The 26,922-nt window shown below is 33.2% G+C and overlaps 1 protein-coding gene across 7 annotated transcripts in view; it reads left to right on the top strand.

Annotated features, from left to right (window-relative positions):
• Kdm3 (Lysine demethylase 3) overlaps nt 1-26,922 on the top strand; it is a 325,601-nt gene that overhangs the window by 41,947 nt on the left and 256,732 nt on the right. For all 7 annotated transcript variants that reach the window (XM_087407663.1, XM_087407674.1, XM_087407682.1 and 4 more), the window contains exons 2-3: nt 22,440-22,691; nt 24,143-24,256. In XM_087407663.1, the coding sequence (XP_087263789.1) occupies nt 22,440-22,691; nt 24,143-24,256 (366 nt within the window). The remainder of the gene's footprint in view (nt 1-22,439; nt 22,692-24,142; nt 24,257-26,922) is intronic.

Here is a 26,922-nt window from a genome sequence, read left to right as displayed (position 1 = left end):
CGTTATATATATATATATATATATATATATATATATATATATATAAAAAGAGCATATTTTCAAAATTCTGAAATACGAGCCTATAGTATCTATAAACTTATAAACTGATGGACAAAAGATTCTTCTCAAAAATTATTCGAAAACGACCTAAGAAAAATTTTGCGCTGAGATAAGTATTTTATTAAATAGAAATTATAACGTAATAGTGATGAAATTAAATAAGAAATTTTGAGCACTGTCTTCAAAATTTTAGAAATATATCTTATAAATGATAAAAGATGAAAAGCGTAAATATGTATTATTTGTTATTAATATAAAAATTATTAATATTTTGAGGGATAAAGATATCACGAATTTGTTTTATCCATTTATGTTTTGTAATTTTTGTTATAATTTTTTGTGTTAATTATATTGTATTTTTATGGTGGATACGTTTGTTCATGATATTCCTAAAATTGAACCGCATTACGATATAATGTCGGAAAAAAATTTTATGAAATATTATGCGTTAAAACTGATATAATAAAATTTATGTTTATGTATACATATACATATATATATATGTATATATATATATATACATATATATATATATGTATATATATATATATATATATATATATATATATATATATATAGGGGAGACCGGGGTCAGTTGTATATAGAAATAAGTAGAATAATCGAGGCTTAACATTAAAAACAAAACACACGAAACATGTGTAAACGTGTCTGCACGCAGCAGCGACTGTCGCTAAGTCTGCTGTAACATCTTATTGCGAACACATCTATAATAAAAATTATGCCACAATTTTAAAAAATCGTACATCTAAGTAAATATTTTTTATTCTTAAAGTTTTTGTTTTACTATCGTATATGATTGTCTGAGATATTTGATTTCTACTTAGATAGTAAGTGTAGTTCTTACTTAATAAAGTCCAACAGATTTTTTTCGTTTATGTGTCTCTGTTATCGTAAATTGTTAATGTTTTTAAAAAATGAACGGATAGAAATAGTAGACTAACCACAACATGGAACTGTATGACTCATTTAGTGACGACTCTTATAATACTTTACTTAAAATTTTATTCCTTCAGAAGAGATTTTCTTCAGTGATAAATGTTATAAGTTTAGTTCCCTCATGTCCAATCTCGAAAACTAGGCTTATTCGATGTGTTTTTACACGAAATGAACAAATTTTACAAAAAGTATTGTTTGCCCTGCGAAGCGAATGTTTGTGTTTAAAATATATTTTTATAAAAATTTTATTAATATGTAGCCAAAGATGTAGCTTAAAATACATTAAAATACATCTTTATTTTAATAATCTTATTCGAATTACTCCAGTTTCGGGGCTAGTTGAATCAGATGGAATGCATTAGAAAAATGCATTTTTTTCATATTAGTTATCAGTTTCCCCTTATTATTAAAATATTATTAGGTAGTCAAACGTATATAGTAACTGGGGTAGAATTCATTTTTTCGATAAGTCTCTTAATTTTGTCTGTAAAAATTCGAAACTGAAAAATGAGTCTATTAGCCCCGGCCTCCCCTGTATTGTTCTTTTGCATCAAACTCGAGAAGTATATTAAAAATCGAGTCATTTACGAAGTAGATTACGAAGTCGCAAAGTATGATTTCCGTGACAATATTCGCTGTTATTTGATAAAGATGTCGAGAGGAAGAGCAATTTACGTGATTTGCATAACAGTTAAGTCTTACATCACTCGCTCGGCGCTTTTCTGATTTAGCGTTACGTCGCGATTTATTCGCTTGTACCAGCGTCTGTGTTTTCTCGAGTGATTTATTCAAGGCGCCGCCTTTATGCCCTTCTTCGCACAACGGGGCTGTGCAACATCGCTAGTATATCATTATTATATACGAATACTTATAGGTACTACTAGGTATGCGTGCGTGCGTACGTATTTGTGTGCACACGGAGATATCCGGGAAAATCTCCTGTAGAGTCCGGCGACGCGCGCGTGTTAAAACGTGGCGCGAGTATACGTATATGCAGTTATCGATTGCTCCCCAAAGCCTACTTTCCGCGGACGCTTATTTATTTACGGCTCAACGCGATATATTTCGAATCGACGTCCGAATAAACGTAACGTGGGAATCGCGCAACGTTTTATTTTCTTCGTTGCAATGTAGTTTGTAACCATTAGATATCGATACCATTTGCGGCGAGTAATTAGTAGCGTATTATCGTTTTATGTGTATTATTTAGTATAATTTTCATATATGTGCATTCGGAATGACATACGAATAGCAGAGTAATCACACCAAATTTGATTTTCTTCTTTTCTTCAATGTGGAGATAAGAAAATGAAAATATACTGTGCTTTCTAAAAACTCAGAACTATTTCTAAATGTCCGGAGCAGGCATGTAACCGAATTATTATGTTTAAATTGATAATAAATTAAATATCGACTTTATTACTAAATTAATAATTATTTATTTTCTTGTTTCCGGTATAAAATTATTGTAAGTGAAATGTGCTTAATATTAAATGGAATTAATGATCACGCTTATACACTTAATATCATTCTTAGTTAGAAACTGGTTAGTTATTGTATTCTTCAAAAGAATAGCTATGATTGGCCAATTTCATAACTACAGATGTTATTAAACCCAATCAAGGATAGCCATGCAAACGTAGTCAGTGGCAATTATGAATATACATATATAGAAATTTTTGACACAATAATGTTCGATAATAACTAAAAATTTATGTCACTGAAAACTATGTTTAATTTAGGTGCGCAACTAAGTTCTCGCTGTTATTTTGATGAAAATGCAACTTTATTGTGAAAAAATGGCTTGGAAATGGCTTGGCGGGTAACTCCTAATACTGAAGCAAGCTCTTCTTGCGTTTGGCACGAATCCTCATCGAGCAATGCCTCCAATTCAGCGTCTTCGAAGGTTTTTGGCCTTCCTTCACGCGGACGGTCGTCAACATCGGAATCACCGTTTGAAGCGACGGAACCAATCTCGGCATGTTGTTTCACTTAGAGCAGCATCTCCGTAAACTTTTTGGAGCTCTCTATGCGCTTCAGCCGCCGTTTTCTTCGAATGAAAGAAGAAAATCAATACTTCCCGCATATGACGATTATTTGGCACAAAATCAGACATTTTCACACAACCAAAAGAATATGACGTAAAAACAAAATCACTAATTTCAAAGCGGTTTGTTTACCGTATGTCTAAGCTTGGTTCATGACGTTTAGGTTATGTCAGAATCGACCAGCACTTACTGCTGGAGCCATCTGTTGATAAACAGCGGGAACTTAGTTGCGCACCTAATAATTATATATAGGAAATCGTTGAAAATTTCCTGAGCCAAGTTTGACATAAATTTATCTCGCCCGGGTATCGGCATATTTATGCGTATATAAATATATCGTCTTCCTATTTCTTTAAATCGTGTTAAAATGTCTTAAATAATAATATAATTTTCGATGAAGAAAACGAAACGAAAGAAAAAAGCTACTGCAAAAAGTTACTTGACAAATTAACTTAATTTAGATGATTAATTGTTACGGTGAAACATTTTTTTCCTCTCTTTTCCTTGTATGACGAGGAAAATCCGATCATTCGTGGGGAGAAAGGAAATATTGTGCTATCGGCTTGAATGCCCTATATTACGGTTTCAGCCTGTTAAAGGGGTCCATATCCGATCTTATACAGCGACCAACTTTTCGCCCGTCTGCGTCACGAATGTCCAAGTATATAACGATCGAAGTTGCGGTATCGATCAATATTTCTCCAAGTAGAACGACCTGATTCTCTCCGTGGGATTGCATATCGGTATTTTAAAAGCGCGTCCCATCAGCTATTCCCATTCGCCACGACAGACTGTTGCTAGCGCAATTCTCCCGAAACGTTCTCGAAATGTTACGTAGAGCGTTCAAAAAATATACCAGATACTCTGAACCGATCAATACATGCATAGCTGTAGTACAAGATTACATTTTCGCTGCAAAGATATTTTGTTTTCTGTAGGATCGCGCAATATCCCGACTAGAAATTTATTTAAGGATTTTAGCAGGTCCTAATCAGGTTGATCTTATTTCGTTATTAGATTCTGATAAGATAAGTTCATCGAGACCTGATCAATCATGTAACGCAGCACAGTAGTCGGATCCTCATCTGGATAGCCTCATCAAGTCCTGATCAGGACCTAATAAAGTCCTTGTCAGATCCTCATCAGGACCTGATAATGAAATAAGGTCAACTTAGCTAGGGACTTGCTAAAATCACTGGATAAATTTCTAAGTCGGGAATTGTTCAAATGTTAAATTTAGCATCACATTCTAAAAGAAGCAAAAGACATACATTTTAGAGATTCAGAAGGTATACTCCGAAGGAACTTTATAATCTCTAGGAGATTATCCAAATCGATTTGCATACGTTCTTCTTATTATAGAACTTATGGATGTTTTTATTTTACGAGTAACCCGTCCATCTCGTGGCGTGGCTACGTATTAGAAATGAGGTCAACCATACTCAAATCTAACGAGAACTTTTTTAGACATACCTTATTCAGAATTATTGTAGGTCAACCAAATCGGGTTCTTATAACATACAATCTTACAAAGATCAACCAAATCTGACGAGGATTTTCTTATATATTATTATATATAGGTGTACCTTATTCAGGATTATTTTAGGTCAATCAAACCAGGTCCTTATAACATACAACCTTACAAAGGTTATACCTGATGAGACCTTGTTAGGTGTACCTTATTTAAGATTATCTTACGTCAACCAAATCAGTTCCTTATAACATATAAGGTTAACCTGACACAAATTCTAGTCGGGATGTTCCGCAAGAGAGAGAGAGAGAGAGAGAGAGAGAGAGAGAGAGAGAGAGAGAGAGAGAGAGAGAGAGAGAGAGAATAGAAAAATCTGACAATATCATTTATGTGAAATGTGTTGCGTTTAATATAAATTATTGATATGTAATTTAATGGATGACGAATAATTCATAATATTCGTATTTAATTGTGCGTGTATTTGTGTGTGTATTTAATTCGTATTTAATATGTTTTATTTAAGCTTTCTAATATTTGTAATAAAGAAAATGCCCACAAAAGATAATCTCTGAAAATCTTATTTGCAATAATTATTAATCCGTATTTCTTTATAATTTCAAAATTAATTAGAATTAGTTAAACATTTTGCACGTATGAAATTATAAGTTATTATAACTGTTATAAAATTTGATTTTATTACATAATGTTACTATATATAATCTCAACTGTTTGCCATTTTTACCGATATATTTTCATAAAATTTTTTTATATGTCATATAACTAGACTAGAATCTTCAAAAAATTTTTATAAATTTTCTAAGTGACATAACTGATTGATTCGAGGAATGTGTGTGTGTGTGTGTGTGTGTGTGTGTGTGTGTGTATGTGTGTGTATGTGTGTATAGTATTAGCTCTCATTGATGTGACACTCGCGAGACACCCGATATGTAATCGAGTGTTTGAACGGAGCTGCTCGCCAGAGTTGAAACCGACCGACCGACCGACCGACCGACGCAAGGTCAGGCGGTGGCCTCCAACTTCCGGTGGTGGTATCCCCGCGTATACACGGACACGCCGTCATACGTACGCAGACGGAAAAGAGGGCACCCCTTCTCTCGTCGCGCGGCCTATTCCTTTCCTTTACGTCCTTCCTCATTGCCTCTCTCTTTCTCTCCAACGACATCTCTCTCTCTCTCTCTCTCTCTCTTTCTCTCTCTCTCGTCGACGAACCATACGAGATGTAAACGCCGACATACGACGAAGCCCACAATAGCGTTGACAATAGGTACGTATGTTGACAGTCGAGAGATGACAGAGAACTGCGTGTGACATCGAGAAGTACCGACAGGCGGAAAAGCACTATAGAAGTACAACTAGAAGTTCGACCTGGATGAGTATCGAGATAGATGGGGGGGTTGGATGGGACTGAGGAGGGTAGTATCCTATTGGGTGACAAACTATTGTTTCCGCGCGAATTCATGTACAAAGCGATTTTCCGAAGCGCTTCACTGTGCCGCAAAAATGCATTCAGACTTCGTAACCGCGGATGACCGAGTTTTTCGAGAATAATGTAGTTCTCTTTTGTTGTGTATTTTTTAAATTTTTTTTTTCTAATACGAGCTACCGCGCTTTTTACGTTTTTATATGGAAATAAAAATTTTATGTAAAAACATTCAGAAAAGGAACAATTTTAATGTACAATATTTTATTACATATTTTTTATTGTATTATAGTAGAATTGCTAAATTATGATATTTACATAAACGTGCATAAACGTGATAAATGGTTTTGACATTTTTTTTTTAATGAAGCGCACCTATTTTGCACGACCTCCATTCGCTATATGTATAATTTCATTTTAAAGATCTCTATAGAGATCGCAAAACAAAGGCATACGCTGCTGCGCATGAAATTGTATTCCTTTCATATATTTTTCTCAAACAAAAGGTTTTTTTTTAATTTTCGTGATTGCACTGTTCTAGTTTCATTTCTATCCGCACTCTAGAAAGTGATCTATCTTGCGCCATTTAATATAAACAAAATAAAAATACACAAAAAATTGGTTAGCAACAAGATTGCGACTCGTATTAATTACTTTTAGATGAGTCATTTTATTTAATTAATTAGAGAGAAAAGATATTATCAGAAGTTGACCGAAACTTATTTGCTGAAATTGAACCGAAACGGCTACATGTTAATTTCTGATATGAAACCATAATTAAAAGATAGGAATCCATATGTATAAATATGCCCCTATATCATATACTTTTTCTTCATAAATATCATAATTTTAAATTTATTATAATTATAAATTATTAAATTTTTATTAAAACAAAATTAAATTAAATTTCGGTCGAAATCGAAAATCGAAATTTCGATGTGTGCCAATTTTGGCAAAAGAATATAAGTACTTTTTCTTCATAAACATCATAATTTAATTATTGAAATATTAATTATACATATTAAAATTAATATTTATGAAGAAGAGCTACATACATGATTTTAGTCAAAACTGGCACGTAGTGAATGTTCGTTTTCGACAGAAGTTTCGGGAAGTTTCGGACTCTAGATATTATGATGATATCCTACCTGTAAAATATTTTTAAAATTTGTGTTCACTATCTAATAATTAGATTCTATCGTTATGAAGAAAATTTTCTGTTTTAATTCTAACAATATGTATATTTTTGTTTATTATTATATTTTAGAATTTGTTATCAACCTAGTAAAAATAGACTTTTTATAGTTCGGAATTACATGACAATAGCGTTTTGTGTATTTCACTAATCTTCATTCTATTTTAAAATTAAGCTTATGTTTGAAAGAATCAATTAATAAGATTTTTTCAGATTTTTAAATAGAATTCTATATTTTAATTCTATTTACAATTTAATATGCTGCGATATATATGTACATATGTATAATATATCATTCATTTTTATTATAACAATGAAATAACTCAAAAAAACTAAGTTTTTCAGAAAACAAGTTTGAACATTTTGAAATATTAATCTTAATATTATAATTTTGATGTAATAACTGCTTGTAGGAAAATAAATATACTTTTAAAGTATATTTATTTATACAAAGTATATTTATTTTTTTCTTTATATGTCTGTTTTTTACAATCAACTAAAAAAAGTAATGTCAATTTATGTCGTTATAACAATTAAGTGATATGTGTATTTTAATACATACTTTTAATCTATATTTCATAAAAATGTATTTTCTACAATATTTATTCCCGTATTTTATGTACATATACGGCACATAAAATTACAAACAGAATTCCTAAATTTTGAAATAAATCACTTAAAGTACAATTTGAGCCATTTCTTCATGGAACAATTTAGTTATCGCGTAACACTTTCATTTTGCGTTCATTGAATTCCGGCAATTGGAATTTCGCATGCATTGCGCAATACAGGACGGCTTTAAAGCGCGCGGAGAAAGAAATAAGCTCTTTGCAGCACTTGCTGTGTTTGCTTCTTCGGACATTCTATCGTGCAACTACTTACTACTGACAAGCAGGTCCAGAAAGAGGTCACCATCACTAGCTATCGTTGCGCCGTTCTCGTCCTCGCTACCTTCATTTCTCGGCGCCTCTTTCTCTCTCTCTCTCTCTCTCTCTCTCTCTCTCTCTCTCTCTCTCCTCCCCCCTTGCTCATTGACTCTCACAGCATCATGCACACTGCACTTACCAATGCAACTACTCTTGATGCACTCAGCAGCTTCTCTCTCCACGCGGCCTATTTTCGCGAAAATACGCGAGCATAAAAAAAGTGCACGTGAAAAGACAGAGTCGAGAATTAAAAAGAGAAAGAAAAAATATTCGAGATTTATTACTCTGCGCTCTGTAGAGTATAAAACCGAGGAAAAATTATGAATATTTTAAATAAAAATTTAGTACTGATAGTATAGAATAATAGATCGCATAGAATAATAGATTTAAAATATATATATATATATATATATATATATATATGTGTGTGTGTGTGTATATATAAATGTGTATTTTGCATAATTTAATAATAAAAGATATAAAATTTAAGGATTTACATTTTCCGAATAATAACTATCTTTCTTTCGTCTTTGTATATTTTGCAAGAAACGAAATATTTAGCAATGTAAAAGGTTGCACATAGGCAAAGAACTGTGAGAAAGTTGGAAGTGCGGAAAGAGAAGAACGTTGAGCGCGAGGATGAGAAAAGCGAAAAAAAAATTCTTTTAGATTTCACAGAAGCACGCACTTCTTTTCCTCTTTTCCTCTCTTTTTCTCTTCCTTTATCATTCTCTTTACTCCTTTTTTGCTCGTTCTCTTTCCTCTCTCATCTACTCGTAATTCCCGGGGAAATAGAGCTCGCGTTTCAAGAACGCACTCGTTCCATACGTGCGTGTGTCACGCTTCGTCCGTACGGACGTGCGTGTCTCTCTTGAACGCACATGCGCGCACGCACTTCGCGCGAGCGCTTCATCAACGACTCGTGTGAATTTCGCATGAAGCACGCAACGACGAGAGAGCGTCCTTTTTATCCGATCGTTCCCGCACATTTCCCGCATTACGTTCTCTCGTAGAAAATATAACCCGCTCTACACCCTATTTCCCTTTTTTTCTTCTCTTGTTCCGACGAAAATGAAATCTCGCCGTGCAGCAAGATATATCTTCGCTCTACGTCGCCAAGACTTCACTGCAGGCTCACACAGAACGACCACAGCCTTTGTTCTCGGTAAAATGACGGAGATTTTTGTGTAAATATCCCGATGTATATATATGTATATACTGCGCTGAAAGCATTCTTCTGTTATCGTCATTTCGACATACGTAGTTGCGTTCTGCTCCGTAAATTATAATCGACGTCGTCGGTAGTATATCGTATGTTTGAATTACGCAATAAATATCTCGATTAGTGCGAAATTTATTACAGTGGTTATCGATCTAAATGGACTGGAAATAAAAAGCTAAGTATTACTTGCTGAAACATCAGAAAGCATATTTTAAACAACGATAAACTGGAAAGAATGATAATAAGTTAGAACAAAGATAATGAAATAATTTAACCTAAAATGTTAAATATTAAAAGACTCCTTTAATTAAACACAAATAAGGAAATGAAATCAAGGTCATAGGAGTCAATCGCAAGTTGTTTGTGATGCGAAATATATTTATTTAATTATGATAATATTCGAAAAGTACGTTTCGACTTCAAATTTGAATCTTCAGCTTAAAATTATAATAAATATATAGGGTATAGGATCGGGTATTATAAGCATCTTAAGGAAATTTTGATATATCTAGTATACTAAAGAATAAAAAAAATCTTATGCCATTTGATAGATTTGTTGATGTTTTATGAATCTGATTTAAATGATTTTAGTATGTTGTTCTATGGACAAAAATAGGAGACATATATTTTTTTATACGTGCTGAGTCGCACGTTAAGGGGATGAAATCCTTCTTTGAAAAAAATCGGTTTTTTTTTTCCGGATTAAATATCATCGAAACTGTAAGAGATAGAAAAAATTTGCAGAATGGAAATTGAATGGTATTAAAAGTACTTTAGAACTACAATAAAAAATTTTTTTTATAAATAAATAATTTTGATTATAAATAAATAATTAAAAATTTTTTTATTACAATTCTAAAGTATCTCATGAAGCCATTCAATTTTCATGCTGAAAATTTTTTTCTTTCTCTTACAATTTTGACGATATTCAATCTGAAAGAAAAAAAAACCATTTTTTTCACGAGAGGATTTCACTCCCTTAACGTGTGACTCAGCATAAAAAAATATTGTGTCTCTTATTTTTGTTCATAGAATAACATACTAAAAGCTCATTTCGGAGAGATTCACTTGATTGTGTTTTCTTGTTAGTATTGAAATTGATTATTTTAATGCAAATGTTGACATGGTGGCGGATGCTCTTATTACTCACCCGTAATTTATAAATATTTAATAACTATTATCAAATGATAAAAGTTTGGTAATACTTATTAAATATTTGTAAAAGTAACATTATTTTTGATTATATTAACCAAACATTTGATTGGCATTAATGCCATTTTCATTGGCATTATTTTACATTTAATAGCTATTACCAAATTCTAATGGGGTCAACCACTGCTGAAAAGAATGCTAATGTACAGTGATTGCTAATTATGACAATACAATACACTTTATTGCTAGCATTACTATTGTATTGTTAACATTGTTATCCTATCTAATGCCACCTATTGCGTGTAATATTGTCAAGTGTTGTTAATTTATTGCTATGTATTACTAATTGTAAGTATTGCTAGCATATTACTAGCGTATTGCTAGTACTCCTACTTTTAGCGTTGTTTTATTACTGTACTATCGCAATATATTTCTAAAGAAATATACACTGATTGTATATAATGGTTGACTCCTTGTCAGACTTTTTTTTCAGTGTATAATAAGGAATAATGAAGATGATCATAATACACGATCGTGCATACCTATCCGAAAAAACTCCCGTGTCTAATAAATCAATAATGATCTCGAGACTTTACGAAATTAGAATAGTTCAATATTGTTTACTTTACAAATATTAATATGCAGAACAAAATATCTTATCTCAATGTAGATTGGGGACCTTATGAAGTTAAGGGAAAAAACGTAAGAAATAAAAAATAACATACTTACTTATTTAATATGATAAATATCCGAAGTACGTAAATTTAGATCAAACTTCGCAGCATATTGAAATGTCGCGAAGATAGGTGCATTTTTTTACAACAATTGGTACTATTAGTAACAACCACAGAAATATAAAGGGTGCTCATATTACCTATAGTGCTCTTTATAATACTCGATCCTACCCTATATGTAAAAACATCGCATTTAAAATAACGCAAACATTGTCGCAAATTTTTTGACGGTATGTTATCCTTCTGGTGAGAACACGAACAGTTGTCCAACACAGTTTCATTGCTGAGTTGAGATAAACCTCTAGCTGGAAATTGTTATTGAAAAAGGTTAGAATAAAACTTTTTTTTAAAATATATTCCTATGTAAAATACAATTTTGATTCGATTCTACAACGACAATAGATATGATAATTATACGCCCTTTATTGTAAAGGATAATGTTTTACTTCAGGTACTTTAGATTTATTTATTTTTTTTTTAATTCAATTTTGTCCTTTATTTTAATTTAACCTCTTCAGACCCAGCGTACGTTATAATGTACATCAAATTTGAAGACATAATCCATGGAAATTATTTAATTCTATCGACATCATCTGAGATCTGATGTACATAATAATGTATATGTTCGAAAAATAGACAAAATTTTGAAAAAAATTAATTATTAGTAAAAATGATTAATTTAAGTATGTATGAATTAAAAAAAATTTTAATATAGTTTTAATGAAATCAGGTCCGTATGAAGGGATTAATATTATTAAAGGAAATTCCTTCCTATAATTAACATACTAATGTCTAATGTCGCACTAATGAATATTTACGGAACCGGCAAGTTTAGTTTTATACAATATAACCCAAGTCAAAACAACAAAGTCACAATAGCATCGTGATTGATTGAAAACTGATTATTTTTAATAATCAATTTTGTAGCTATTTGGACATTATTATGATGACTTGTGATTTATTTCAAAGTTATTTTGAGAGATCTGCGAAAGAAAATTTTAGAAATTAATACACAAACTTCTGACGGTCACAAACTAATTTCGAAATTTTTTGGAAGTTCTAAAATTTTCTGGTTTTATCCTTTATTTTCTCTAAGAGAATATGATAATAATAATATGGCAATAATGATAATAATAATATTATAATTAATAAATAGTAATAATATATAATAAGAATGAGCATTTAATAATGGATAAATAAATCGTCATTTGCATTAAGAATTTAATTGTGAAATTATAAATCAGTAAAACAAAAAAAAACACTTTTTGAATATTTCGGTGGCATTCATTTTGATCCTTATAAATAAAGTTGTAGTATAAATTGACAGAAGTGACCAGGAGTGCCAAGTTGTGTCGAATGCAAACCGCATTGCGCGCATCGTTGCTCTTGAAATCGCGCGTTCATTCGTGCATTCGCGGACTCCTACTGCACGCGTGAAATGAATAAGAGCAAAACTAATGACGTGGCGAGAGATTCGGGACAGTAACGGTTCCATCGTCACCAGCACACGGCACTGAATAACTGTCAGTGCCGCCGGCGTGAAATGAAGAAAGAGCCTGTGCGACCCGATGAGAACGCGGACTCCCGCGAACTCGTCGCTTCTCGTTTATCTCTCGTGCATTCGCAACGTAACGGCCGCGATGCTTTCAATCTGCCGCGTGAAAAGTGCAAAAAAGTATCCGCTTATTTTCTGTAAAAAAAACGCGAGACAATGTCCAACGCAATCAACTTGAATTAAGTTGTCCGAAAATCATTGCTTCTGCAGTTGAAATCGATCTTTTTTTCGTAGTTATAAGCAATCCTTTATTTCTGAATGACCTTTTCATTATTCTCTGAAATTCTTTGTCATAGTTTCACATTTTTCATTATGTCTTTAAAATTTTTTACTTTAGTTTCACATTTTTCTTTTATTATAAAACTTTCCCGATTCGTATTTCTCTCTACGATTGTTACAAATAATCTAGATCTCTATATTGCGATAATAATCTGAAGAGAAATGTTTTATGTGATGTAAAGATAAATTTTCTTATTTAACATTTTATCAAAGTTAGGTAATTAGCGTCGAATAGCAATATTTTGTGGTGAATTAACAGAGTATTTGATTATTATTTACATTTATTTACAAATAGGTGACAATTATCTTCATCTTAATTGTAACTTTTGTAATAAAAGAATATATTAGAATTGATTTCATAAGATGACCTACTCATACTTGTATTTTAATTTTCCATTATTCTGTGTATTCTTACCAAAATCACAATCGAGCATTTTACATTTGTCATGCCGAGGGTTCGTGTTTACTTACAACACAATGTATAGACAGATGCATCGTTTCACGCACGTTGGAAAAATTTTTTGTTCCACTTGTTGATTCGGCTCGCACTCGAGTGTAGGAGCACACGTTATTTTAAACGGATGAAGGCCCGTCGTTCGTTTTAATAACTTTGTTACGTAGTGCTTTACTATCTATGCGCGTTAATCAAATTATTTTCATTACCATTCGAAAACAAATTGATTGAAAGAGCGTCCATCTGTATTCGTGGTATTCGCGCAATATAATATAATCGTTTCTGTTAAAAACTGTGCTCGATCTCTCACAGTAATTTAAAACTCCCCGTCGTGGTGTTTGATGATAGCGCGTATTAACGATTGCTCGAAATCACGGAAACCAAGAGCACTGGATGTTGTTTTCATCACGTAATTTACATCGATGAACTCGCGAAATTTTATTGACACACAATTCAATTTGCGTTTTCAATGGAAAAGAGTGGTAACTAAATATTCGTTGTTTTTAATTATACGTTAAAATTTTTTCGATAATTTGGTATTTTGCGTCGAAAAATGATATAATATTTTTGGTTGGACGTCTCTAACTTTTTATAAATAACTTCTTTATTAGTAATTTAAATTTTCCTCTTCTTTTTGCTGCGTACGATTGCGACTTTCGGAAAGTCGATTTGGAAAGCCGCTGTAGTTTCTATTCTATTGGTGTAGTGCGGTTTCTCCTTTATTGTATTCATGACGTCACAGTCGTTGACTATTCGTAAGCGCCGGAATACGCTTACGTGCGAGGGAAGTGGCATAACAACTCGGCATTAAGAACCGACAGAGCGGACAACCAGTCAGTTTTTGACTGACGTGTCCTCCAATTTAGTATTTAACGATAAGACCACAGAAAGCATTGTAAAAATAGACTTGGGAAAATCAACCAGGCGAGTCAATGCGAAAAAGGGGGGATGAAGTAAAAGATAAATTTACATTTCTTCGTTTACATTTCCCTCAGAGATCACTCGAAGAAAAGTCGTTCAAATAGCACCGTTGAATGTATAAAGAGAAGTCATTCTGTGTTTTCGATTATTGTAAGTGACAAAATGGAATAAAAAATTGGAAGTATGAATACCATTTTATTTCGAAGGATTTACGAAAGCGAATATGTTTCGTTATAAACGTATAAAAGTGTTACTCTGTAAAAGTGAATCATTACCGACAAAAGTGTATTATTACCGACTTCAGTGCTACACTTATAATGTAGTACTGATGTAGTCATCAGCGAATATTTACTGTTTTCCAGTAATAATATACTGATTTACTTTTAGAGGTTATAATTTTCTGCAGATTCAATCTATACATTCTGCATAAACTGTGTGGTGTGACTTATCGTTGAATTATGCAGATCGATATCGCGAGTTAGATCACTTATTTCTTATTTTAATTTTTTAAAAAATAGTATTGAATTATAGAGAAAAGTTTCTTCGAGAAAAAAAAATTTGCTTGAATAAAAAAAATGTGTGCATTGGTAAACAGTTAAAAAAACAGTTTCTTTAATTTGAACGTCACGTCATGAAATCAAATAAATTTTTCTTTGATTTAAACGGTTTTTTTTTAAATCAAATAAATTTTTATTTTTCCCTCAAAGGTATTTTTACTTCAATTAAAAAAAAAATCAATGAAAGAAACAATTTCTTTAATTTAAATACAATTTTTCTTTGGTGTACATTCTAAATTTTTTTAGAGACTGCGTGCTAAAAACTATTCGCGTGAGCGAATAATTGATTTCTTTTTATATTTAAGAAATTATTTGTATAAATAAACATTAAATTATTCGGATATTATCGAAATCATTGATATCTCAATTATAAATTATAGAGATACTTTTTGCACAAATAATAGCACTTATTCAAAATGAACGAGAAAGATTAATTTTTATGTAGGTAGAAATGTAAGGGTAAAAAATTTTAATCAAGTGTCTATGAATAAACTCACTAAGCGCTGCAGTTTAATTGCGGATGGACCGTGAGTTTAATAGCGCAACAAAAAAAATTTAATGAGCGGTAAATGAAAACTCTTTGACCCAACGCGATTCACCTCATGTCAGGAATGATCGACAGGAGGGACTCGCGTGCGGATTCACCCGAAACCGTCGTTTTAGTCTGACAGGATGCGACAGTCGAGGGAAAGTTTGCTTCATGCGCGCGCTGTTTCCACTGCGAATTCTCTCGCACAGTGAGAAGGGAAATCGCGTTTCGCGACAGGCAGCGGGGAATAGATCGCGGATGTGTATGTGTGTGTGTGTGTGTGCAGAAATGAGAGACGCGACTTACGTCATCGCGTCCCCCGCGGATCGAATATTGAATCGGAACGACGCGTTGTTACGACCGGCGAACAAGGCCGGCAAAATAACAGAAAGCCGGCCGGCCGTATCGATATGTGCACGCGCACGGCGCTTGACAGGATATTGACGTGCGCGCTCTCTTTCTTTCTCTCATTTTCTCTTCTTTTCTTTCTCTTCTTTGCTGAAACCTCCGCTTGGATAGTTGGCATTCGTATATTCCGTTCCTGCTCATGTTTGCGGCCAACGAGGCCAAAATGGAAAAATCGATGTCGCTATGAACAAGGTCGCGTCATCCCTGTAGACCTATAAACCTTTCAAGATACAGCCACGAAACGGCTCTTCTTTCAATTAAAACCTCTTTTTATCTCTCTCTCTCTCTCTCTCTCTCTCTCTCTCTCTCTCTCTCTCTCTCTCTCTCTCTCTCTCAATTAAGATCTCATAGAATGATATTAATATTGAGTAAAAATGGTATTTTCCTTTTATCTTTAGTGCACCTTTCGTAATGTTTTTCTTTAAAACAGATAACATGGGACTAATGAGATTTTAGAATCGATCTATAAATTAAAACATTATATTATTCATTTAACAGAAATAATTATTTTCGATTAAAGCGGGTCTTAAGTATTTCAGTATGAATTTATATTGTATATATATATTCAATTTTACAAACTGTGCGCTAAAATCTTTTCTAGTGTGTTAAACATTTTAAAAACCATAAATAATTTATTGCGAATTGTGAAAAATATAACCTCAATCGTGAGATAATATTTTTCGCAATAATTTATTACGGTTTTTAAGATGCTTATAACAACAAAATTATTAATATCCTTCTAAGATGCTTATGAATATAAAAAATGATTATAATAAATTGGTTGTCAATTTAATATGTGATGTTACTACTTTAGTTTTATTTATGATTGCAATTTTTTATTTATGATTTCAAGACGCGACTGAAAAAGATTCAGTGTGCAGATTACAGAATTGGATATGTATATAAATTCATGTATATAAATTTATGAAATATTTAAAGCACTAACATCCGCTTTAACCAAAAATAGTATTATTTCTCTTGAATTCTAATTAATTTATTCTCGTCAGTCTAATATAAATAATATAATTGATTATAATTATTAACGTGTGTGTTTTATCATAATACAATATAATGTAATAATAACACACACAATCAAATCGTTTAATACTAACAAGGGAACCATAACTTATCGATTTTTATAAGCTTTTGATATGTTGTAAAATATAAAAAAATGTTAGATAGTTCCATATTTTTTTTATCGACTTATTTCAAGGTTTTTAGTTATAAAAACAATTAAAAAATAATGGATTTTTTATTTTCGAGGTTTCCGAAAAATATGAATATACTGTTATTAAGAGCATAAGATGCCATAAAACTTTCGTATTAAGTATTTTTTTTTCGAAGATATTTGCTGAAAATAAAAAAATTTGTCATTTTCGAGGATTAGATTTTTGAAAATCTTGAGAAAAGAAGAAAATATATGGGTTTAACATTTCTTTTAAATATAATATATTCTTCACAATATATATAAAATTCATCAAAATTAATGAGGGACAGTTCCGACGATTCCGTCATAAGTTTTAGAACTCTCTTATTTGTAACGAAATGCGATATCTCTAAATATGATTTTATAATTCGAGCAAATCAAGGAATTAAATTGAAGCTAGAAAATGTCTAATTAAGTGTTTAAATTTTATTCATAGATGGATAACAAAATTCTAATAATAACACTTTGCTTATATTTAATGTATGCGACGTCTCGTCAAAATATGTCATTAAACGTCAAAACGAACGTCTATTCTCTTCGAAACGATCAATAAGCGATAAAGTGCTATCAATTGACATGACATGACTCATTCGATAATAAACTTTATATAATTTAATTGTAAAATCGAAATCTTTAATTTAATAAATTTAGTAAGAAAAGTAAAAATACATTATAATAAATACAACGAAAAAGATATGACGTAAATGTATCAAGAATTTTATCTTATTAATAATAATTCTCCTGCAGCTATGTTGCATTTTTGAAAAAATTTATTTTTCTTACATAGATTTCCAGTATACTTTAAAAGACAATAATTAAAATTTCTATATTTTAGCTAGTTTATGTCACAGGTTAACATCTGTTTTTTTTCTTTATAACCGTGCTATATTTTCTTGGTATTGCAGGCTGAGTTCTCTTAAGGGATTTCACATCGCGAAGCATGTAATAAAATTCTGTCGCACCTCTTTTTCCTCCTATCCAAGTCTCGATGTAAGCAATAATAAAACGTTTTCATCACCGTCGCGACTGATCGCGTGCAAGCTTGTTTATTTTTACACGTCGACATTTAACATCGTTAGCCATTTACGTGTATGTAGCGAAATATTACACATTACGGATAATCATAATTTTATTGTTAATAAATGAATGTTTACGTATGTAAGTAGCTCTTATTTAAGATAATGTTTATAATTTTTGCAAAATCAAAGAACGCTATATTACTTTGCTAAAAAATTCTTATAATTTATTAATTATTGACTGCGAATATTCTCAGGAGACACATTAGAAAATAGTAATGATTTTGTTTATCAAAATGTATAATTTTAATAGTTATTTTAATAACGAATAAAAATTAAATTAGACTTTCTTCTCTTTGTGTTTAATCAAAAATATTTCCTCTAAGATTCATAATCTGGCTATTCTTAAGTTTTTTGCGTATAAGCTTTCTGCTTTCTCTCTCTCTCTCTCTCTCTCTCTCTCTCTCTCTCTCTCTCAGTTATTATTATTAAAGTTAATTATCGAGTATCTTATCAGTAGACGATGATTAGTGAAACGAAGCCGCCCAGTTTCTAATCTCCGTCTGAAACAAGCGCGAATCTGGTGCCACACTGGGAGCTGTCTGATAGTGGGGACATGAAAAGAGACGAGGAGAGGGGACAGAATGGTGCTTAGAACTGGAAGGGGGTCAGAACCAGTGGAGGGAGACCATCCGTCCATGGTCGTAGGAGAAGGTTGTGGTAGGTCGCGATGGCAAAATGGCCGATCTGGATGGTTACCCGGGAAACCATCTGGGCGGTGCTTGGCGTTCACCAGAGGCGGAGCGTGATGGCCTTGGCGGCCATTATGGTCCTCCGCTCCGAGAGATATCGCCACCTGGTGAGCGTCCCCCGAAACCAGGGGTTAAAACCAGCCTTGATACCGGGAATATTACCACCCTCCGGGACTGTCTGGGATACGGATGGGCGAGAGATCGCTTATGCATTCTGGGATAGTTTTCATATTCTAGACAGTTCTGGGATCCGTGTTATGTGTTGTGAGATGATTCGTTCTGATCATTCGAAATCTGATTATTTCATCAAGTTGCTTCTCTCAAAAACACGGTATATTCTTGATTTCTTACGAAAATTCTTCTGACGGGTTGTTGTATAAACTATACTTCTACTTACTTAATATTGTCAGCAAATTGTTGAAATCCATTTCGTCATATTAGAGAAAGGAAGGATGAATTTTTCCTGTTGTCGATTATTGTTATAGTATACTTACTGGAGTGCACCTTATATGAATCACATTAACAGCACTTCTCCTTTAATATTATATAATATCTTCAGGGAGAATTGGTTGAAGTAAATTTGTAAAACTGCTTGAAAGAAATGAAGTCAATTATCCAGTCATTATTGATTCAATCGACTATAATGTATTGATTATTTTCTTTCTTCATTTTTCTAAAAAAATTGACTGTAAATTATTACATAATTTAATAATTTATAATGAATTTAATAATAGGGAGGGATATAATTACCCTTATTTCTTTACATTATAATAATTTACTAAGTTGCTACAGAGTAGTCAGAATTAAATTAAATATAAAATAGTAGTTAATGTTTTTTAAAATAGTTTTTAAACGAAGTTTAGAATCGTGTAGAATTATACGACAAGACCAATACATATAACACCATTTATATCAAATTCTGGCGAAATAATGATAATAGGTAATAGGACTCTTGAAATTCTCATGCTATAGCGATTTTCGTGATTTTTTTCAGATAGCTATTAATATTTGCAACACACTTCGTCGAACGCGAATTCTTGATAAACTGGGAAAGAATTTGTCGCGCCTTGGATTACGTCGTTCGGGCGGCATCCCCGATGCGTGGGTAATCCGAACACGCGGGACACGGAAATATAGAAGAGAGATTCCTGCGAAAACGGATTACAATTCCTGACATAACCCCCGCCGGTGCCGAATACCCCCGCGATTCGAATTGCGTGCCAGCAGCAGCAGCGCCATTAAACGCATCTAGTGAGCGGACGGGCGAGCGAGCGCGATATCGCGTTATTATTAATCATCCATGTATCGTTTACGTGGCGCTTCCCTCGCCTATTATTAACAGCCGTTGCGCCCCGTAGATATTTACTTATTAATTAACCGATTAATGTTTCGCAATTATGCGCCGTCACGCTCCACTCGCGTACCCGGAAACCGCGCCTCGCTCGTACCTCATCTCGCGTTTCTTACGCGTTCGATTAATAATCGGCCGCGAATTATTATTGATGCCAACGATGTGTCACGGTGCCGTAGTCGGAGTCAACCCGCCATTTCCAGACACATCAATTAATTTACCGCAGTCATACAAATGCAAATTTATGCACCGCGCCATTTCTTTCGATCGCAAAAGGATAAAGCGCTATCGATCGATACGTTAATAGATAGTTACACGATTATTACTAGATATATACCGACGTCCATAAATTGAGTCACCTCGCGCGTCTTTATTATTATTTGCAGAATTTCCTGATATGTAATTTTTATTGATTGGTTGATTTTACACATTCAATGTATTCTCTTCTTTACATTTTTACAAATCATCCTTTCTCTCGTATCTCAAACTTTTGACATGTTCTATCGTTTATCTCTTAATCTTAATCTTATATAATTACAATATAATTATACAACATGCTGTAAATTATATACATGTTTTGGCCAAACACATCGAATTGAGTATTTGCGGTCACGGTGCGACGATTTTGACGAGCACGTTTCGCCCATAAATGCTGATTTATCAATTAATTGGCTGACGCATCGTGACCGCACCGAGTCACGCTCTCCCCTTACGATTACGATGACCCCAGTGTGCCAGACAGGCGAGAGGGTTGCATGATATTCCGAGGGAATCTAAAACCGGATGCGAAGTATTCTATAAATATAATACGCATACATTCTTGTGTTAATCTGTACACGAAAAGGATCTCTCTCATCTATGTACATCGCGCAAACATTTCGTGATATCTCGACGTAACGTTTTATTAATACAATATAATTATACTACCTTGAATAGTTGAAGATGGGGATTATTTCAAGCTTTAGAAGTTTCTGCGTGGTAAAGGCGCTGATATTTTTGAATTATTTTATGAGCGAAAAGTTTTAATAGAAGTCCAGCTTGTAAAATTTTCAGCTAAATAGTGTACGTACTTTATGTTGTTGAAATTTGAAGAAAATCGGAAAGAGTAAACATTCATTTAATTTTAGACTAAAGTAGAGCGTGCACTTTCGCAGAGGCCGTAGAATACAGAATGACTATCTGTCATTTGATTCGATAAATCGGCTCCCCGACCGAATCCCGGTCGCGTTGACAAAGCCCGAGAGTAAACCGAGCGTGCGGATCCTGCTACATCCCGCTTCCATGACCCTCTCTCGTTATCCTAGCAGTCAGCACTTTCTGCTCCAGGCCAGAGGTTATGAATAATACATATTAATTGCACCATTTCCATGTACCATCCTCTCTCTCATTCTCTCTGTGTAAATATATGTACGGTATAGTCGAGACAATTTCACCATCGACGCTCGAATTCGTTGCGTGCGTTTCTGGAGGAACGCGAACGAGAGACTCGATAAGCGTGCATGAATATCACGATAATAGGCGCTGATAATTAACTGGGTGGTTGTTACGTGGATAGCTGAAAGGTCCCGCCCCGTGCATCGTTCGCATGATAACCGCTCGTTGTCGAGAATGGTTTAATCTTTAACCCCTCATGATTCCGTGGAATAAGTAGAACCTACACACAGATTTCATTTCATTATGTACCACTTGTTATTTTGAAAGTCTCTAATTAACAACATACATTGTTATAACTTAAAAAAATGACTAAGCAGAAAATTGTTCTCGTAATGCTGCTTAATTAAAGGGATTATTAGCAAAAATGGTTTTTATATTACGTCTCTTACAAAGATATGTAGCGTCTATATTGTATATCAGTTGTAAAATATTAATTAAAATATTATTAATTTTATTATTCGTAACTTTCAATTTTGTCCGATCCTTAGGCGCTCTCTACTATATTATGTTGTTACATTAACTCGGTCGGTTTCTATTTATTAATTAAAATATTATTAATTAAGATATTAATTATTTTAACAAGGAAAAAATATATCGATAAAAATATATTGATTTATTGCAAAGTATTGTCAGTTTACTTTCGTTCAGAGCTGACCGTCACAAAGCTTTGTTTCTTGAGCTTTGTCTCTTTTCGAAATTTCTCGTCTAGTCACTTTATTGCATTACGTATAATGCAATTAATCTAAGCGTTCGATTATATGTGCTTGCAGATCCTCGTAGAGTACGACGACGTGGAATGGCAAAGGAGGGAGTGGCTATCACCACATAGGGATGCCGTATTTTCCTTCTTTCTCATTGAAAGAGGTCTCTACTGGGCTGAACGACCTGACCCCAGGCACGCCAGTCTCATCCCCATCGATCATCATAATCACGCGAACAATAACCACCATCAGCACCGCATTAACGGGAAACCGCTCAGAGGCGCCACGGCGGTCGCCGACACCGTTGCTTGGCCAGCTCTTGTAAGTATAAATAAATTGTATCTACTTTTCATGGATGCATTTACGAATCCTTGGATGACCTCGTTTCGTTTTTTTCTCAAAGAAAAAAATATCAATATTTTTTGTATCAGTGATTTCTCATCATTGATTGAATAGATTTCCGAATTAGATTGTAAGGGAAAAAAATAAAGAGAGATGCTTCTCTTCAAATATTAGGTGTTGGAATTAATTCGTAGCGTTTTACAAAGTATTTATAAGTTTTAAAAGTACTTTCATTAATGTATTTTTTAATGCTCATGTGAAATAAATAACATTCTTTCATTAAAAAACGCTACGAATTAATTCCAACACCTAATATGACTCGAAAACGAAAAACAAGTTCTTTCTTTTCGTTAATCGCATTACGAATTACAAAACTTTCCTGCCTTGTTTAGAAATGTAGATTATAGAAATGTAGAAATTATACGATATACCGTTAAAAGAATATTTTTATCACGGTTTAAATATTATACGATATAATATTCATGCCTGAATGCGGCAGTAATCTGTCACGTGTGATTTCTTTCGAATTATACACAGAAACTATCACGATTTACCATTTTTAATGCAGATCTCTCATATTTTAACGATGATAATTGAGAAATGCTCGTGATACTATTCGAATATTAATCAGCTCGTGGTTAATTAATGAAATACTCAATTCTCCAATCCGTTGAATAAATTTTACATCGGCACAATTCAACCGCTAAAACGGACTGTCGCATTCCATTGGTTCGGCGCTCTTTTTCTGATTAAAATTTTAATGCTTCGATTGAATAAGCTTAATTATTTTGTGAAAATTCAACTACGCAAAAATAATTACGTTTATATATTTAAAATTTTTGCCTTTTATGCAGTTTTTTGCAAAGAAATATCAAAAGGTTTGAATGCCGCGTTGTATTATATAAATATTGACTGAAATATCATTGCTGTGATTGTTAATATCTTTATTTCTATTCTTTTTATATGTAGGTAATAATCAATTTTTATTTAATATCTGATGTCATCAGATTAAAACTATTATCTGTATACAAAGAGATTATAATATTTATATTTTTTTTTTGTAAAGTATAAATACGTTTTTAAAATAATTCTTATTTGAATATGCCATAAGTTAATTTTTATTCTGCAATTGATTGTAATTTTTAATTAATTCGTTAAAATTAATTTATGTAAAATTTAAGTATAATCACTCATTAAACAAATGAATTAAATATCTTTCTTTAAAAATGCTCTGGTGTAAATTTTATTATTATATTACGTCTTTCATAATGATATCCAGTTTTTTTAAATGTTTTAATGTAAATGGAATTAGTTAAATGCAGCATGCGCACGTTGAATGATAAAATATGCTGCTTGGATGGATTGGATTAAAATGTTATTTTAACTGATATAGTTATACATATAATCGAAAATTGTATGTTTATTTTTAGACTTTTTATCCTCTCGTGGCACGCGCCGAGTTGCACGAGGACGCCATGCCGATCGAATTTATGCAAGATCGCAAACTGGACTTCGTCGACTACTCCAAGCTGAAGCCATTCACTGTAAGTCACAAATTTTAGTTATTCCTATTATTTAAGATCAACCACTCTATCGAAGATATTAGCTGTAACGTTATCATAATACGGCGTAAGATCTTTGACTCCGTAATTACTCTGTAATCCATGTAAAATGATAAATTAAACAAATACTAACATAGCATTAATGTTTAACTCTTAATACAAGTTTTTTTGCTATTATAATTTAATACACGCAATAGGTTATTTGTGTCTTGAGTTAATTTTCATTACTTTAACAAAACATATTGTTAAGTAATTATTATATACGTATTTTAACATTTTTAGAAGGTATTTGTAAAGTTGAGTATTTACAAACATTGTATATACGCTCCTAGTTTTTGAAGAATATATTTATTACTTATATAAATTTTACTTTTCTTTTTTTTATATTAATTTTAATTACGATTATTATTTATAGTAAATGCGGTATTAATTCGATATTTTTCACGCTTTATGAAAGTTTAACGTGTGACGAAGGTGACATTTTTGTTTAGCAGAAAGAATTGATGATCCAACAATATTCTTTAATTAGCTGTCCACGCGCTTTGTGAATATGAGTTATGAAGAAAACGTAAAGGCATAAAATTCGTGCGCGTGACGAGAAGTACGGTGATAATTTTTGCTGACCGAGGTACATTGACGTAATCCGTTATCTCGTTTTCCTCCTAATTTCCTTACCGCTGCGATGTCCTGCACATTTCACGCGCGAGATACGATAAAGGATCCCGAAAACGATTAAGAGCCCGCGAGCGGAGCGAGTTCAGTCGGTGAACGTGGTATAGCGCGTCACAGCGGCCACTTCCGCTTTACGACTGGAAACTTACTTCGTTAGGGGGCCTCGCTGGGAACTTAGTTAGAGAACAAGTTCCGGCGCCATTGGCGCATCCGACACCTCTCCAGGGCAACGGATGCGAATGCGAGAGCGCGCATCTCTTCTTCTCTCGCGAGTCGTACCGTTGCTGTAAGTAATCTTTCACGGAGGCTTGTTGTCCAACTTCTCTTAAGAGCTACGCGGAAGAGCTTCGACCGAACTTACCAGGTGGAAAGAGCAGCCGAACTTTGACTCGAGTTCCCGTTTCACTTTCGCGTGTGTGCAGGAGTTATGTTCGCGAGCGTGACAGAACTTTTCGCGGATTATTCCTCCCTGAACTGAAAATTTTATTATTTCCCGATGACGAACGGAATTGGAAAAACTTATTAATGGGAAGATATATGTCTAAATTATTTAGAGCAAATGTTGGAGGTTACATGTGGAAATAGAAAGTAAATTGTAAAAGCAAAAGAATTTAATGTAATTCGATACGTTGTTTACAATTGTTTAACTTTATTTGTTAATATATTATTATTTTATCAACAATGGAAATTTTACATCGCATATATTATACTTTTTTTTCGAACTGGATGTTTTTATCATTTTATTTATCTCATCATGAATATTCCATTAAAATTTACGAACAAATTATCAAATAACGCGTTTTCTTGTTTCTTTTTCCATATTATTTGCTTATTTAATACAATTTATCGGCTATTTATTAAAAAGAGAAATTAAATCGCTGAAATTTTTCCGACATGAATGTGATTTTTAATGTGCTAATTACAAATGTGATAAGCAAATTCCGGTACTCGTTTTTGACCTTCGATGATTAGTTTGAGGCAGTTGTAATGAACGAGCATGCAGAAACTTCCACACTCTTGTCGAGCTTGGGGAAGCTTCCAGATAGGGAAATACGAGACACTCGACCGAGATAATAAATCGATCAGACCGATCCCTCTTCGCGAGGGTGAAAGAACAGTGCGTGTGCACGTTTTTGTGTGTGTGTGTGTGTGTGTGTGTGTGTGTGTGTGTGTGTGTGTGTGTGTGTGTGTGTGTGTGTGTGTGTGTGTGTGTGTGTGTGTGTGTGTGTGTGTGTGTGTGTGCGTGCGTGCGGCCACTTCGAAAGTTGCCGCGTTTCTGTTAGGGTAGGAAGAGTTGAGCGAGGTGGAATTGTTTCCAAGTAATTAAACTACCGGGAAACTTTTACCGTTAAAACTTTTTCCTGCTTCGACGACGGTATACGAGGTTGTAAGTCGTTTACGTGCGGCGAGAACTTTCAATCCGGCGGTCAGGTTCAGGTGTGTCTCACCTTTCAAATCCGCCCTTTATCCTTCCACGTGCGACTTATTAGTCCATCTCAAACAAGACGTATTATCTTCGTAACTTTGTGCATTAAGGATGCCCTGAGAAATCTCGTATGTTGTAACAATGCAAAACAAATTGCACCTTTTCAGCTTTTTGATTGAAATTTAACATCTTGAATCGATCGAGTTTAGCATCTTAAATTGAGACAATATTTCACGCTGACTTTTATAATAAACTCAAAAAACAAACAATCTCAGTTTTAATTATTTATTGTGGTTTGACAAAATTACTCATAAAGCTATATATATCGTCACTCCGAATTCTTTTTGCGTTTGTAAATTGATCCTAATTTGAACAACAAATCTCTTTCAAACGACTATAGATCTTTACTTTCAACTTTACTGCGGACCGGCGCGCTCGTCGAGAAAAGGAGAAAATCAGCGGTTAAATGCAAAAGGAAAAAAAGATATACAAAAGAGGCGAAAAAATGGTGCAAGGGACCAAATTCGTCCGGGAGGGCAAAGTTGCGCTC

The sequence above is a fragment of the Acromyrmex echinatior genome, chromosome 1 (genome assembly GCF_024713525.1).
Source record: "Acromyrmex echinatior isolate Ae372 chromosome 1, ASM2471352v2, whole genome shotgun sequence".
Taxonomy (NCBI): domain Eukaryota; kingdom Metazoa; phylum Arthropoda; class Insecta; order Hymenoptera; family Formicidae; genus Acromyrmex; species Acromyrmex echinatior.
Note: the sequence above shows the minus strand (reverse complement) of the source record. Positions and strands in the feature narration are given on the sequence as shown.